The sequence below is a fragment of the Bidens hawaiensis genome, unplaced genomic scaffold, assembly GCF_021521415.1.
Source record: "Bidens hawaiensis isolate Kalapana, Puna unplaced genomic scaffold, B.hawaiensis_p1.1 tig00050755_1, whole genome shotgun sequence".
Classification (NCBI taxonomy): Eukaryota; Viridiplantae; Streptophyta; class Magnoliopsida; order Asterales; family Asteraceae; genus Bidens; species Bidens hawaiensis.
The window spans coordinates 36163-54545 of NW_027499105.1; the positions used below are offsets into that span (position 1 = coordinate 36163).

Sequence of the window (18383 nt, forward strand, 5' to 3'; positions counted from 1 at the left end):
AGAACAGTTCCTCCGTTTACTTAGGGAAGACCATTCAAGTAGGCTAGCCTATGTCTAATAACCAATCAGCAAACTCTGTAATATTTTGAATGTCTGAAGATCGACATCCAACTGTAAGCCTCATGTTCTTAGTTAGTTTAAGAACTTTACATTTTGACCAGATATAAGAAGAATTGATGCAAGCATTGACACATTCACTTCTTGTACCGTTGGTTACAACAGGCAAAATTTGGCGAAAATCACAGCCAAAAACAACAACCTTATCTCCAAATACCGCTTCTGAAGTATTGGCAGAATCACCATTCATAACATCGTGTAAAGTCCTATCCAACGCTTCAAATGCATGCTTATGAATCATCGGTGCCTCATCCCAAATTATTTGGCTTGTCTCTTTCAATAATTCATATACGTCGGTATTTCCTTTAACCTAATTTGTGAAATAATAAAAAAACATACACAAATTAAGATATTTAAATGTAATTTGATATTAAAATAACAGATAAAGACATATATACTACAAAAATTATTAATATAAAATTAACATAAAGTGAGTGGTAATATTACCGGACAAATTGAATCTTCGGTCAAATTAATAGGTATTAAAAATCTCGAATGTGCGGTTCTTCCACCCTCCAAAAGCAAAGAAGCTATACCGCTTGAGGCAACATTCAACACAACTTCTCCCTGTGACCTTATCAATGCAGATAAAGTTTTCCATAAATAAGTTTTTCGAGTACCGCCGTAACCATAAACAAAATAAATTCCACCTTTTTTATCAATCAAAGAACTCATTATTTCATTATAAACACCTCGTTGTTCATCTGTTAACGAATCAAAGAGATTATTAAATTCGTTATTCATGGTCTCGGTATCATATGAGAGCTCTTCCACCATTAACGGATTAGTTTCTCTTGAAATTGTCTCCATATCTGGAAATGGCATTTGTTTATATCTTCTAAGACTGGAGTTGTTTGAAATTAGAAAATTCTCAATTTCCAAGAGTTCTAGGTTTTTTAACTGTTCTTCATTAAGAACCAAACCTGAAAAAAATAATAAAGTAATATAATTAAATATTTATATTATTATAATGGATATTAGAAATTTGCAATAATTGAAATAATTATAAAAATGAGTAAATCGTACCGGGGTTATTTTGATCGTTTTGTTGTTTGTATTGAATACCGTCAACTAACAGTTGCCAAGTGCTTTCCCAAACAACATGAGGTCTAGATAAACTATAAGTAATCAACATTGTAGCAAATAAATTTCTTAAATAATATCCAGTAGAGGTATGACTTGCTTCTTCGATGGCTTCTATGTATTCCTTATCATCATCTAAAAGACCTCTTTTGTAACATGCATCTCGAAAAGTTTCACACACAACTCCATCAACAGTTCGAATGTCTTCAAAACATTCTGGGCCTCTAACCTTATTTAATAATATTCTTAGATAGTAAGCCTCGTCGAATGCGGGTGGAACAGCCTGAACTCTACCTATTGCAAAACCCTTCCGGCGAGGTTCCCATTTACGTAACTGTTTTTTCCAGACATACTTTGTTGGAAACTCTGCGTATGTTAGAGTTTTTGCAAGGTCATGGTTCTTATTACACTCAAACCAGCCGGTAAACATCGAAGAAGCATTAGTTGTCTTGTTTAAAATATCTTCAATATCATCGTTAGCACCATATACTACCTGTTGCTCATCGGGTAAATGAAAAGCAAGTCTCATAACAGATGGAATCCTATAATACACATCAAATGAAAATTTCCGCCATGTTGCCTCGCATGCAGAGACATATCTACAATCATAAAACGCTTTGATTTCATCTAAATTAGGATCTGGGTTATCAGCATTGTTATTTTGTACAAGAGAAATTGTTGCTCGGTCTGGACCCTTGTTAATGTATTTAAACAAATACTTTATCGATCCATCTTGATTACACTACTCAACATTAATATGTGCTTGAAATTGTTTTAATAAAGTCTTGTTGTATGGAACAACAGTTCTGTTATCCATCATTATATCTGACTTGAGAACATATTGCCCGTTATCTCTTCTTTTGTATACCGGAAAACCTTGCGAATCAACAGCTGTCTCATCATTAAACATTTTCGGGAAACCTTTTGAGCATTTTTTGTTTACCATGCACGTGCAATTCGGATTTGCATCACCACACGGACGTGAATCATATGATTAGATACAAGCTTGAATAGGTCTGGATCAGTGTCTTTGTTTGGAATTTCAGCAGAAATAAATTTATCAACATCTTGTGGATTATGAATCTTTCTAGATGGATGCATAAATATGCAAATATGAGCATGCGGTAGACCCCTTTTTTGAAACTCTATCGTGTAAACAACTGCAACATGCATAATAAAAGTAAATATTACACAAGTTTTAATAGGTAAACAAAGAAAATGTATATTTAAATTGAAATTCAAGTATATACAAACTAAAATATTAAAGCAGATCATGTTTATAAATTTATAGTCATCAAATTTAATATATTTACCTGCTTGAACCTTTCCAAACAAAGACGTATCCTTCACCAATTTAATCAATGCATCAAGTTTGACCTTAAAAAGCCGACATAAAATATCAGGTCTATCCTCCAACTTAAACGTTGTATCCTTAAGAAATCTTTTCACTTCTGGCCAATTGGGATTACAGGTTATGGTTATAAAAAAATCGGGATAACCAAACCATCTACAGAGACACATAGCGTCTAGGTAATTTTGCATCATATATCTTGCTCCGCCAGTAAATGAGGATGGTAGAATAACACGTTGACCAGCAGTTGAAACATCAGTATTTCCAACAGATTGCATACCGCGTAAACTTTGGTAAGTATCACATCGTAGCTCATGTTGTTTACCGCGTATAAAATGTAATCGTTGTGCCTCAATCATCGTATATTTGTCAACAAATATTTGATGAAACAAACGCCTACCATTTAAGATGGTTGAAAACCGATCTGGCCTATCTTGAATATGATAAGCAAAAAACTCACGCATTGTAACCTTCTTGCGTGCTGCGGTTGATGATAATGAAACATTCTTATGAAGTATATTAACCTGAAAACCATCTTCACCAAAAGGATGAAACAACGGATATTGAAGAGGTGTATACGATGGATGAAGTTCACTGATACGCTTTAAGGAACCTGATTGCTTGGTAACAATTATATCTCGGTTATCTACAGCGTCACCAATATCACCGATAATTAAAGCGGCAACTTCAGAACTTGATGGTAGGTTATATTGTCTCGCATCATGCTGTCTTGTTCCAATAATACGCAACTTCAAATCGAGTTGTGGGTTTTCTTCAAAACAATCTCTTACCATCCGATAAGCTTGGACCAAATGATTATTTGAATCTAACATGGTCTTCAAATAATTAATAATATGAATCTCCAGCTCATCATCCATTGAATTATTATCACCGCCCACAAAAAAATACACTTTCTAAGATTAAAATTAATAAAACTTATACTAAAAATTAATAACATAACAAAAGTGGACGAATATGGTTTGAAGTAATTACCCAAAAATACACTGACGGTTTGAAACCTCGTTTTCCGTGTCGTAAATGTAAAGTTGAGAAAACCGTGGTTTAGAACCCTGTAATGGTAAAAGACTTCCCAAACAATGATAGTTTTCACCGCTAAGTCGAAACGTATATGGCGCATTGCCTCTGTTTATTGAATGGTCAATATTTCCTCCCATAGACGTAAACGAAAACATCGAATTGAAACGTCTAATATTTTTCAAGAAATACTTACTCATGGCGGTTTCACCATGAAATAATTCAAGATAAGTATCATCTGGTTGTCTAACATCAGGAAGTTCGACTTTGCCATTATAACAACAAAGGGAAAAAGCTCCTTCTTCATTACTACTACTTGGTCTGTTAACTTCGGCTTTCCACAACAAAGCATTGCAACTTGGACACACAACGGATTGATTTCCATGATCAAGATATTCTAGTAAAATTTCAATATAAGAGTTTGGAATTAATTAGTATACATAAATACTTAATAAATGATTTAAAGTAAATTATGAAATAAATATCATACCTGACGATATTCCTTTATAAACATCTAGAACATTTGGATAATGAATAGTTGTAGCATGTTCATTTAAATCAGCCATAGGTATAGGTACTATAGGGGTTCTTTTTCTTGACCTTCTGCCAAAGGTTGTAGACGACTCCGGAATGTCATTAACAACACAAGACGCGTTTGATCGTTCTTGAACGTTATATTTATTTATACAACCTGTTCAATACTATAAACGTTGTCAACAAAATATTGACAACTACAAATATGATATTTCAAAAGACAATTTGTAAATTTATTTTTTAATTACTCCGTATTAAATTTAATATATGAAATATTATTATGTGTGAAATTATAACATCTTTAAGTTAAAAAATTATAAAACGTTTCATTATACAATGTTAATATTATAATTTGCTGTAAAATCAGGACGGAAGTGCAAAATGTAAATAATATAATCTTTTTTAATAGAAGGCTTATTATTAAAATGAAATTATTCTTAAAATTTATTAGCATTCCGTTTACTTTTAAGTGTTTCATTAAAAAAAGACCTAAAAAATGATAATAATATGTAAATTAAAAAAGAAATATACCTGAAGAGTTATTTCGGACACCAGTTTTGTTCCGGTCAACAAAAGCAGTTCTTTTGGAATCTAATATTAATCGTCTTTCTTTTCTTTTGGACGCAGCAGAGTTCACAAATGGTGTTGATGTTTTAGAGTCTTGAAATAAAAAGGTAATGTGACACCCGGTAAATTCCCAATCCCTTAAACTAAGTAATCAACCTAATAATTAGGTGATTGTGTATATTAAGCGCGCCATGTTAGTCAGCGCGTGCATTTGTTATGTGCGCCCTGCGCGAGCGCACCATGTTAGTCAGCGCGTGCATTTGTTATGTGCGCCCTGCGCGAGCGCGCCATGTTAGTCAGCGCGTGCATTTGTTATGTGCGCCCTGCGCGAGCGCGCCATGTTAGTCAGCGCGTGCATTTGTTATGTGCAACCTGCGCGAGCGCACCATGTTAAGAACCAGCGTGAGCATATGTTATATGCGCCATGCGCGAATGTTTTGGCTTTATGTTTTCATGTAACTTAACGTTATGTTGTCTATGGGTTGACCATCCCGCATGATGCTAAGGCGGGTGCATCCTACATCGTTTATGCGCGTGCGGAAGGGAACTAACCTCCCCGCATGGCGGGAACATTGAGAGCTAGTTTGTCTGAAGCTCCAAGATGGAATTGACTTCAACATAACTGATCACTATGTTGAAATACCAAGACCACCTGGAGAATCTACAAATGAAACTCAATGTCCCTAACTGCGAGAAGGTTACGCACCTACCCGCAGCAAAGAAATGTCCTTCACGCAGAAAGCTATGCGCACAAAGTGATGCGCACAGAACACTTAGTCTATTCTCCAGACATAAGGAGATTACTCCCGCCCAAAAGGAAACAGTAGCGTGTTTCAGAGATTTACCACTTTTTACTGTACACTGACAAAAGTACCTGAAAAAGGCACACTGTAACATGAAAAGTCAACTGTCAGCCACCCTATTCTCACCAACCCCAGACCTGCATGTCCTGTCCAAATCAAATCAAGATCTTTTGTCCACTCCTCCACTTTTAAGTAAACAATAAACAATAATAATTTCCATACTTTATCATCATTACACCTAGATATGAAAAGATTTCAATCCCCTAAAGCAAGGGATTGTGTTCCCTTGAGTTTGCCTATAAATTTGTAACCTAAATTATCACCCAAAACACACTTCAAAGAACTACAAACTTGCACTAATCCTCTCCCAAGCATCCGTTGTTTCCAGCTCCGATCCTGTTACTAGGTAAGCCGAGAATATAACCTTGAGACCTACTATCCAACCCTTATATTCTCCTATTTCTTGATCTTGATATATATACTTGTTATTTAATCGTATTCTAGACCTTCGATTCCGAGGCCAACACCAAGAAAACCCGAATCTCGATTAATCCCTTAACAAGAACCACAGGTGAGTCTCACAGCCCCTATTTTCACTGTTTTCACTAATTTTAAACTGTTTTCGGGGCGAGGGACACGTACTTAAATAATGTTTATCATGGTATACTTACAAGCTATGCAAACGATTATGTGTTTAAGTTATGTTTCATGTTGAGTAATGCAAACGGTTATCTAAGGTGTTCGATGTATGTGCGCTAGAACTCGAGTAAGTGATCACTTTACCATTGGAACTCTAAGGGTAGGGACTGCTGGTTTGATCCACCCGCTCGTAGGGGTCGCACCTCTTTGCATGGACGAGTGCCTAGTATGGTCATGGGGCAGTACTATGGGTTGAGCCCGCTCGTAGGGGTCGCGCCTCTTTGCATGGACGAGCGCCTTGTTTTCCGGCACAACGTCCGCGCGTAACCCGCGGGACGGTATTATTATTTTAGCTCGTAGTGGCAGCGCCACTTTGCATGGACGAGCACATGTTCCTGAAACGTTCGCGCGTAACCCGCGGGACGGTATTACTTATTTTAGCTCGTAGTGGCAGCGCCACTTTGCATAGACGAGCACAGTTCCCAGAAATGTTCGCGCGTAACCCGCGGAACGATTTTATCAGAATATGTTGATATAACTATGTCTTACCAAGCATGTGTTTTAATGATGCTATCAGAATTATGTTTCAGAATGATTTGTATCAAGATTATGATGCAATACGATTTATCAAGTTACTAAGACTTGTGAACTCACTCAGTTTATACTGATTCAAATGTTTTTACGTGTCTTTCAGGAGATAACTAGGTAGCGCATGGAGTCACACTTAGAGCACCTCACGCTGAACATCTAAACTAGCTTTCTGGAAGATTTTAGTTCTATCCCTTCGATGCGCGTGGTTGTTCCCGCCGCGCATGGGGATATGGCGTGGAAATCTTCAATAATTTTTATACTTGGATGTTTTTATAATTTTTAAACAATGTAATGTATTTGTATTAAACTTTTCATGCGCAATGAAAATCTTTGAATGTTTGCAATGGCCCGTGCTTAAGTATCAATTCCCACTCGTGCGCGCCCGGCTGTTTCCGCCGCTCAGGGCCGGGTGTGACAGATTGGTATCAGAGCACTGGTTATAGCGAACTAGGAAAAGAAGTTTTAACCTAGACTATAACCGTTGGGGAATCGCATGAAATATTTTTCAAATAATATTTTCAAAAGAAACTATACACACACTTAGGAACACGGGTCACACTGTCTAGTAAATAATGATAACATTATGTGCTCAGAGTACATGCGCTAAGTTTGATATATTTTCACTCTCTTTTAAAGCGAGAATGCCTCCAACTAAAGCCAAAGGAATTACCATGACACCCGAGGAACTCGCGGAAATAATCGCGCAAGCGATCGCAACACATGAGGCCAGCAAGGCCGAATCAAGTCAGGGTCGTCAGAATGAGACCCCAGAACCCGAATCAGGAGCCTTGGACAAAGGATGCTCCTATAAGACATTCATGGCCTGTAAGCCTTGGCCATTCAAGGGAACCGAAGGGGCCATTGGGCTCTACAACTGGATTGACAAGATGGAGACAGTTCTCTCCATTAGCGGATGTAGTGAGAACCAGAAGGTCCTTTACGCGACCTGCATGTTCCAAGAGGCAGCTTCGTCTTGGTGGAAGCTTCAAACGAAAACATTGGGGCGAGAAGTTGCTCTCCACAAGACCTGGGAGGAACTGAAGGAGATGATGATGAGAAAGTTCTGCTCTCGCGCAGAAATCCAGAGTCTACAACAGGAATTCTGGAACCACACCATGGTAGGAACGGATATCGACGCCTACAACAACCGGTTCAACGAACTTTGCCAGTTGGTGCCAGACATGGCAAACACGGAGGAAAAGAAGATCGAGAGGTATATTTTTGGGTTACCTCCTGTTGTTAGGGTTCCGCTCAACGCCGCAGCACCTCCAACCTTTGATGAGGCGGTAGCGCGGGCCATTACCCTTTCAAGGGATACGATCCGTGCGGGTATGTTGACTACGCGCGGAATCGAGCAGCGAACCTCTGATCCCAAGAGGAAATGGAACTCTCACCACCGAGGGTCCGACTCCAAGCAGCCACCGTTCAAGAAGCAGGAAAGCGCAAGGGTTTACGCGATTCAGGCCGCGGAGCCACCACGAAAAGGATACAGCGGGCCTCGCCCATGGTGCAACAAATGCAAGTATCACCACGAGGGTGAATGCGCAAGAATCGAATGTGCCAAATGTGGCAGACCAGGGCACAAGACGATGAATTGCCGTGTCAGAGACGCTGGAGCAAGCGACAACTGCTACGCATGCGGGAAGCCAGGGCATTTTAGTCGGGATTGCCCGCAAAAGGGGAACCAAGCTCGCGGGAGAGCTTTTGTGATCGGCGCAGGCGAAGCTAAAGAAGAGCCGAATGTGGTAACCGGTACGTTTTTGCTTAACGGACATTTTGCATCTGTCTTATTTGATACTGGCGCTGACCTAAGTTTTATATCCGCCGAGTTTAAAGACTCCCTAGGCCTAGCAACCAGTAGACTAGACACGCCTTATACTATAGAACTAGCCAATGGTAGGCAGTTATGCGCGAACGAAAGAACTGAACAATGTGTTATAGTCATGGGAGGTCACGGGTTCAATATTAACTTGTTGCCAATAGACTTGGGAAGTTTTGACATTGTGGTAGGTATGGATTGGTTAGTTGAGAACCGCGCGGAAGTTATTTGCCATGAGAAGCAGGTTCGGATCCCACTGTTGAACGGAGAAACCTTGGTAATTCAAGGGGAAAGAAGGGGAGTTGCGACGAAACTAATTTCGTGCCTAAAGGCGCGAAAGTGCCTAAGGAAAGGGTGCTACGCCTTCCTGGCGCATGTCGTAGAGAAGAAAGGAGATGAGCGAAGAATTGAAGACTTACCAGTAGTGCGCGAATTTCCAGAAGTTTTTCCTGAAGATTTGCCCGGATTACCGCCGCCGCGACAAGTCGAGTTTCGTATTGATTTAGTCCCAGGAGCTGCGCCAGTAGCTCGAGCGCCTTATCGACTAGCTCCATCTGAGATGCAAGAGCTATCCAATCAGTTACAGGAACTATTGGATAAGGGTTTCATACGCCCAAGCTTTTCACCTTGGGGAGCTCCAGTACTGTTTGTTAAGAAGAAGGATGGTTCGTTCAGAATGTGTATTGACTACAGGGAGCTGAACAAGCTGACAGTCAAGAATCGGTACCCCTTACCGAGGATTGACGACTTATTTGACCAGTTGCAGGGATCCAGTTATTATTCGAAGATAGATCTACGGTCAGGATACCACCAACTTAGGGTCCATGAGGAAGATGTGCCGAAAACAGCCTTCCGAACTAGATACGGCCATTATGAGTTCTTAGTGATGCCTTTCGGGCTAACTAATGCGCCGGCTGTGTTCATGGATCTGATGAACCGCGTGTGCAAACCATACTTGGACAAGTTTGTGATTGTGTTTATAGATGATATTCTGATTTACTCACGGACCAAGGCCGAGCATGAGCAACACCTGAGATTGATTTTGGAATTGTTGAGGAAAGAAAAGTTGTATGCGAAGTTTTCCAAGTGCGAGTTTTGGCTTAGAGAAGTTCACTTTCTCGGTCACGTTGTAAACGAGAAAGGAATTCACGTTGATCCTTCCAAAGTCAAGGCCATCGAAAACTGGGAAGCGCCAAAAACCCCAACTGAGGTGAGGCAATTCCTAGGACTAGCTGGCTACTATCGACGCTTCATTGAGAACTTCTCCAAGATAGCTCTACCCCTGACCGCGCTAACTCAGAAAGACAAGAAGTTTGTTTGGGGCGAAAATCAGGAAACAGCATTTCAAATGTTGAAACAGAAGTTATGTAGTGCGCCAATTTTGTCTTTGCCCGAGGGGATGGATGACATTGTTGTTTACTGCGACGCTTCACATCAGGGACTTGGATGTGTCCTTATGCAGCGAGACAAAGTCATAGCGTATGCCTCACGCCAACTCAAGACCAATGAAAAGAACTACACAACGCATGATTTAGAACTTGGAGCGGTTGTCTTCGCGCTAAAGATTTGGCGCCATTACCTCTATGGTACAAAGTGTATAATCTTTACGGATCACAAGAGCCTTCAACATATATTTGATCAAAAGGATTTAAACATGAGGCAACGAAGATGGGTGGAGTTGTTGAACGATTATGATTGTGAGATTAAGTACCACCCTGGAAAGGCGAATGTGGTAGCAGACGCGCTAAGTAGGAAGGAGCGAATAAAAACGCTACGAGTCAAGGCTCTAAGGTTGACCATTCACGCAGATCTCTCTACCCGCATCCGAGACGCTCAGCAAGAAGCCTTGAAACCAGAGTTTGTTAAAAACGAATGCCTTGGGGGTATGGTTAAGAATTTGGAACTTAAAGAGAACGGCAATCTATATTTCGCTAACCGCATATGGGTCCCTCTCAAGGAAGGATTGCGCGAGCAGGTATTGAACGAAGCTCACAAAACGCGGTATTCCGTACATCCTGGCGCAGACAAGATGTACCAAGATGTTAAAACGCTGTATTGGTGGCCCAATCTTAAAGGCGCCATCGCGACGTATGTCAGTAAGTGCCTGACGTGTTCGAAGGTAAAGGCTGAATACCAGAAACCATCAGGGTTGCTTCAACAGCCAGAAATTCCCATGTGGAAGTGGGAACAAATCTCTATGGACTTCATCACCAAACTGCCAAGGACACCTGGGGGTTATGACACAATATGGGTTATTGTGGATCGGCTAACTAAGTCAGCGCACTTCCTGCCAATCAAGGAAACCGATAAGATGGAAAAGTTAGCCCGACTGTATATTCGATAAGTAGTTTCAAAACATGGAGTCCCAGTGTCCATCATTTCTGATAGAGATAGTCGGTTCACATCAAGGTTTTGGAGATCGTTACAAGGAGCTTTAGGTACTCGTCTTGACATGAGTATGGCATATCATCCTCAAACGGATGGGCAAAGCGAGCGAACAATCCAGACATTGGAAGATATGCTACGCGCGTGCGCAATCGATTTCGAAGGTAGCTGGGATACTCATCTCCCATTGGTTGAATTTTCTTACAACAACAGCTATCACACAAGCATTAAGGCTGCGCCGTTCGAAGCTTTGTATGGGCGCAAGTGTAGATCCCCACTGTGCTGGGCTGAAGTAGGTGACAAGCAAATGACTGGTCCAGAATTGATCCAAGAAACAACAGACAAGATTTTTCAGATAAGGGATCGCCTTAAGACAGCGCGCGACAGACAGAAGAGCTACGCAGATGTGCGAAGGAAACCATTGGAGTTTCAAGTAGGGGATAAAGTACTTTTGAAAGTCTCTCCATGGAAAGGAGTCCCCCGTTTCGGCAAGCGAGGAAAGTTGAATCCGCGCTTCATTGGACCATTCGAGATCCTGGAAAGGATCGGTCCGGTTGCTTATAAACTCCGTTTACCCGCCGAACTCAGTGGAGTTCATGATACGTTTCATGTGTCCAACCTCAAAAAGTGCCTATCTGACGAAACGTTGATTTTGCCGTTGGAAGAGATTCACATCGACAAACAGCTGCACTTCGTAGAAGAACCTATAGCAGTAACCGATTGGAAAGAACAAAAGTTACGCAGGAGCAAAATCAAGTTAGTAAAGGTTCAATGGAACTCGAGGCGTGGGCCTGAATTCACTTGGGAAAGAGAAGACCAAATACGCAAGAAATACCCACACCTCTTTCAGAACATGGCTTCTGCCAGCAACGTCTCCTAAATTTCGGGACGAAATTCGTTTAACGAGGGGAGAATGTGACACCCGGTAAATTCCCAATCCCTTAAACTAAGTAATCAACCTAATAATTAGGTGATTGTGTATATTAAGCGCGCCATGTTAGTCAGCGCGTGCATTTGTTATGTGCGCCCTGCGCGAGCGCACCATGTTAGTCAGCGCGTGCATTTGTTATGTGCGCCCTGCGCGAGCGCGCCACGTTAGTCAGCGCGTGCATTTGTTATGTGCGCCCTGCGCGAGCGCGCCATGTTAGTCAGCGCGTGCATTTGTTATGTGCAACCTGCGCGAGCGCACCATGTTAAGAACCAGCGTGAGCATATGTTATATGCGCCATGCGCGAATGTTTTGGCTTTATGTTTTCATGTAACTTAACGTTATGTTGTCTATGGGTTGACCATCCCGCATGATGCTAAGGCGGGTGCATCCTACATCGTTTATGCGCGTGCGGAAGGGAACTAACCTCCCCGCATGGCGGGAACATTGAGAGCTAGTTTGTCTGAAGCTCCAAGATGGAATTGACTTCAACATAACTGATCACTATGTTGAAATACCAAGACCACCTGGAGAATCTACAAATGAAACTCAATGTCCCTAACTGCGAGAAGGTTACGCACCTACCCGCAGCAAAGAAATGTCCTTCACGCAGAAAGCTATGCGCACAAAGTGATGCGCACAGAACACTTAGTCTATTCTCCAGACATAAGGAGATTACTCCCGCCCAAAAGGAAACAGTAGCGTGTTTCAGAGATTTACCACTTTTTACTGTACACTGACAAAAGTACCTGAAAAAGGCACACTGTAACATGAAAAGTCAACTGTCAGCCACCCTATTCTCACCAACCCCAGACCTGCATGTCCTGTCCAAATCAAATCAAGATCTTTTGTCCACTCCTCCACTTTTAAGTAAACAATAAACAATAATAATTTCCATACTTTATCATCATTACACCTAGATATGAAAAGATTTCAATCCCCTAAAGCAAGGGATTGTGTTCCCTTGAGTTTGCCTATAAATTTGTAACCTAAATTATCACCCAAAACACACTTCAAAGAACTACAAACTTGCACTAATCCTCTCCCAAGCATCCGTTGTTTCCAGCTCCGATCCTGTTACTAGGTAAGCCGAGAATATAACCTTGAGACCTACTATCCAACCCTTATATTCTCCTATTTCTTGATCTTGATATATATACTTGTTATTTAATCGTATTCTAGACCTTCGATTCCGAGGCCAACACCAAGAAAACCCGAATCTCGATTAATCCCTTAACAAGAACCACAGGTGAGTCTCACAGCCCCTATTTTCACTGTTTTCACTAATTGTAAACTGTTTTCGGGGCGAGGGACACGTACTTAAATAATGTTTATCATGGTATACTTACAAGCTATGCAAACGATTATGTGTTTAAGTTATGTTTCATGTTGAGTAATGCAAACGGTTATCTAAGGTGTTCGATGTATGTGCGCTAGAACTCGAGTAAGTGATCACTTTACCATTGGAACTCTAAGGGTAGGGACTGCTGGTTTGATCCACCCGCTCGTAGGGGTCGCACCTCTTTGCATGGACGAGTGCCTAGTATGGTCATGGGGCAGTACTATGGGTTGAGCCCGCTCGTAGGGGTCGCGCCTCTTTGCATGGACGAGCGCCTTGTTTTCCGGCACAACGTCCGCGCGTAACCCGCGGGACGGTATTATTATTTTAGCTCGTAGTGGCAGCGCCACTTTGCATGGACGAGCACATGTTCCTGAAACGTTCGCGCGTAACCCGCGGGACGGTATTACTTATTTTAGCTCGTAGTGGCAGCGCCACTTTGCATAGACGAGCACAGTTCCCAGAAATGTTCGCGCGTAACCCGCGGAACGATTTTATCAGAATATGTTGATATAACTATGTCTTACCAAGCATGTGTTTTAATGATGCTATCAGAATTATGTTTCAGAATGATTTGTATCAAGATTATGATGCAATACGATTTATCAAGTTACTAAGACTTGTGAACTCACTCAGTTTATACTGATTCAAATGTTTTTACGTGTCTTTCAGGAGATAACTAGGTAGCGCATGGAGTCACACTTAGAGCACCTCACGCTGAACATCTAAACTAGCTTTCTGGAAGATTTTAGTTCTATCCCTTCGATGCGCGTGGTTGTTCCCGCCGCGCATGGGGATATGGCGTGGAAATCTTCAATAATTTTTATACTTGGATGTTTTTATAATTTTTAAACAATGTAATGTATTTGTATTAAACTTTTCATGCGCAATGAAAATCTTTGAATGTTTGCAATGGCCCGTGCTTAAGTATCAATTCCCACTCGTGCGCGCCCGGCTGTTTCCGCCGCTCAGGGCCGGGTGTGACAGGTAATGATATAAATATTTAAGCATAACAAAAGGCTTTCAAAGATGTTTACTTTTAAATTCTTAAAAACACTAACCGTTGTTTAATACAATCGAAGAGTAGAGATTTGGCGATGTTGATGGAGACAGGTTCTCCTTATTAGATTGTACACGCGTTACTGGTGTGGATGATTGTATATTCTTCAAATTGTGAAAATCTCGATTAACTAAATATTTAAAAATATTAATAATAAACATTAGAAATAAAATTCGATGAAGACAATACATAGTGAACAACAATTTAATAACATACCAGAGACACAAGCAATCAATGAATTAAATGTTGTATGTGGAAAATAATTTTGTTTGTTGCTTAAACCACTAACGGGTATATTAGAAGAACCTGCAATAGACATTTGATTGGTTAATTATATTTTAAAAATAAATTTTATAATAAAACTTAATAATTTTAATATAATTATCCATCACGCAAATTGTACTGCACCGTATGCTTATCATTTATTAACAAAAAAAAATACAAAAAATGGAAATTATTCATTATAAAGAAAATGCAATATACCTGAACATGTATTTTTTAAAACATCTTTCTTCCCGTAAACGGAGGAACTTCTTTTTGCATCTAAAATTGATCGTCTTTCTTTCCTTTTTGACTTAGCAAAGTTGAATAATGATGTACATCATTGAGGGTATTCAAATTACAAATGTTGTAATATTAGTATTTAACCAAAAATAAAGGTTTTAAAAACTATTAAAAATATTCAAAGAGTATATTTATGTTGCAAACAATTGGTAAATACTAACCGTTGTTTAGTACATTTGAACAGTAGACATTCGAAGTTGTTGATGGAGACACGTTCTTCTTATTAGATTGTAAACACGATACTTGTGTTGATGATGAAATATTTTGCAAGGTCTCAAAGATGCGATTAACTGTAACGAATTACATATTATAAAACAAAATGAGAAACAAATAACTGATAAATAATATAGTAATAACGATTATTTAATTAACGTACCAGGGACACAAGGATTAAAGGAGGAATAGGTTAGATGTGGATAAGAATTTGTATTATTAGATAAACGATCTATATTATCTTGGTAACTATTAAGCGGTAAAATACAACCACCTAAATTTAAGAATATCAAATATTATTTGATTTAAATGTGATATCAAATTTAAAATAATGATTTAATAAAATTTACATACTTGCTTGATATGGTTGAGTGACAATCGGTGTTGATTGATAATGGATGTAGTTTGTATTGTTGGATATGGTAGATAATGGTAAAGGTTGACTTTGGCCTACATTTTAAAAAATGAAAAATTTAAAATTATAACATTATTGCTTCAGGAAAAAAAATATTTTTTTACAAATATCATTAATTGGGTAGAAAAAGATTCTATAATGCAACCTACCACTATTACTTAGCTTATCTTGAGAAGATGAAACTCCTTCATTTTTTCGTTTCTTTTTGGATGTAGACATTGTCCAAAAATATGGATATCAAGCCTGAAAGTTGCGTTAAGCAAACTTTGTTGAACCATAACATACAAAAATAAAGTCTTATAGATTAAGCCTTCACAAGACCATTAAATATTATAACTCAAAATGAAAATAATATTATTGAACAATAACGGAAAATATTAAACAATAATATTATAAACACAAATAAGGAAAAAACATATATTTAACAACTGCTTTCTTAAGAATCACTTTTATATATCTATATATTTGAATTTGTATAAACATCAAAATCGGCACAGTAGGTCATTAAAAATAAAATTGAAATTAACTAAACTTTAAAATGGGTATTTGAGAACACAAAATCAAACCGGAAATTATTGTTTAAATATAAACAATGTATGTTTTATACAAAACAAAAACCTATTACATGCTTCACATCCTACCCAGAAAATTTTCGTAAAAAAATTATAGAATTGAGAAAACACTTACAAAATTCGGTTGGTTTATAAAGAACATCGATGAAGGAACGAAAATTAAGTTATGTTGTTGAAGAGTTTTATTTATAATGAAAAGTGACAAAGTATATATACACAAAAAATTTATAATATTTTCTTTGAATGGAAACAATACTTGTCATAATATAATGATTTGTTTATTTTTGGATGAAATATGAAAATAGTAAATTTGAAATATGAGTACTAAAAAAAAAGATTGTTTCCTGCATTTAATGTAAGGTTTTCTAAATTTAACCATAATGTAGTTAATTTAATTATTCATCATAAAAATAAATAACGTATACGTATTCGTATTTAATAATTAAAAATCATTTTTAAATTAAATATTTTATAGCACATATAATTATATAAGATTTATTGTATGGAATAATTAATTTATGGCATTCAAGTTTAGGTTGTATATAGTTGTTTCCTAATGAACTTCTGACTATAAAAATTGTAGGTAATAATTCTTAAAAATATACATGTGTATACTTATAATAGATACATACATTACAACTAATGACAATGAACTTATAATTATAACCTAAAAACCATAACATAAAGTGATAATTAGTAGTACAAACCATACATATTAAATCTAACAAAATAAGTAGGATAATTAACATAAGTAAACCTAACAGAATAGTTATAGAACATGTTAGCAAAATGGTAGTGTTTAAACCCTAATATTTTTAACAATCCATTATCAACTTCAACATCAACCAAGAACATCGGTGAGTATCAACGAATGAGTAGCCTCGTTGTACTCGAAAACCACCAATGTGCCATACTGAAGGCCATTCAACCGAACAAAAGCTGTCCAATTCAAACCCTATACCTCTCATTATATCCATTCAGTTCAATAGCAATTTCAGTGGAGACATCAACACCATTTGGATTTATTAAAATTAAATCTGATTCGTAATCCAAGTTATTGTTCCGTGCAAACTCAACCGGCAAACGCTATAAATCAATCAATCAATCAATCATGCCCAGTAAAATCCCACCGACAGCAAAGCTATAAGTAGGGTCTGGGGAGGATGGTATGTGGCAAACGCTATAAATAAAAGTAGAATTAAAAAGTTATTTTATTGAACATCCATCATATGAAATTAAAGTATTTGTATAAAATCAGTTTACTTACCAGCCTATCCCGTACTATCACTTCCAAAATGTTATGTTCATGAACATGAGGAACAATAATATCCAACACCGGCTCATCAACGTTTAACATACCAACATCATCTTCGATAGCAACATCGAGTCCTAAAAATACATATCATATAAGTTATAAAGTAATTCATAAACTAAATGTAAAAAAATATAAAAGATGTACAAATTATACAAAAATACCTTCATCAACGTTATGAGGTTGAGATTCGTCATCACTTTCAATCTCGATAACCATTGGAACATAACCGAGTTCGGGATGTAGATTTGGACCGGTGTATACCAAATCATCATTAAAATTACACGTTCGATACCACGGTTATCAAAAACATACATTCTAAATGTCCACGTACCTTGAAGACGTCGAAACACCAAATAATCATTAACCGCAAGCTTACAATGCTTGGACAGGTCTTCCCGCTCACCAGTAATACCAAATCTCGGAGTAGTAAGTTTGACGAACCGAATGTATAGATTCCATTTAAATCCATCAACAGCCTCAACAATGATATTATCATACTGTCCTGGCTGTAAACTAAAGTAGCATCTAACCTGATCATCTCTCAGTGGCTACAAACATATAAAAAAAAAGATAGTATAACAAAATTTAATCCTCTATTAGATAACTAAAAGGTTTGTTCAATATTTAATAACTCATTTACACCGTTACTTACAAGATATTTAAGAGTAGGGTAACGAACGAAAGCATCAACAACCATGTCATCATGAACTGGATGATCTCTAACGTAAACGAATGTCCATTCATTTTGGTCAATTGGAGAAAAAACCAAGACATCTCCGAACATCAACCGATTGTCTACAACAAATTGGGCCCACCCATTTTGAAAAACATGACGTCCGTTTATGAATTCAACTTCAACAAACCAATCTTTGTCTTTGTGATATAAAACAACCGGGTGCATATTAGCACCTGGTTCAAATATCTGTTGACAAAACACAGCTGAAAGTGTCTGAAATAAAAATTATTTTGTAGTTAAAGTAGAATACAACAATTTAAACATAATTAAAGAGTTTATAATACATACCGTCTCTCCGTTTACATTGTGACAGAAAA

The 18383-nt window shown here is 38.2% G+C and overlaps 1 protein-coding gene across 1 annotated transcript; it reads right to left on the minus strand.

Annotated features, from left to right (window-relative positions):
* Positions 1 to 43: 43 nt before the first annotated feature.
* On the minus strand, positions 44 to 15662 carry LOC143598712 (uncharacterized). The gene is made up of 11 exons (XM_077076859.1): positions 15593 to 15662; positions 15383 to 15478; positions 14468 to 14557; positions 14253 to 14381; positions 4077 to 4277; positions 3571 to 3983; positions 2514 to 3465; positions 2203 to 2360; positions 1144 to 1942; positions 565 to 1040; positions 44 to 427 (listed from the first exon to the last, which is right to left on the minus strand). Exons 1-11 carry the CDS (start codon positions 15660 to 15662, stop codon positions 44 to 46), a joined length of 3768 nt encoding a protein of 1255 aa, XP_076932974.1.
* Positions 15663 to 18383: the final 2721 nt, after the last annotated feature.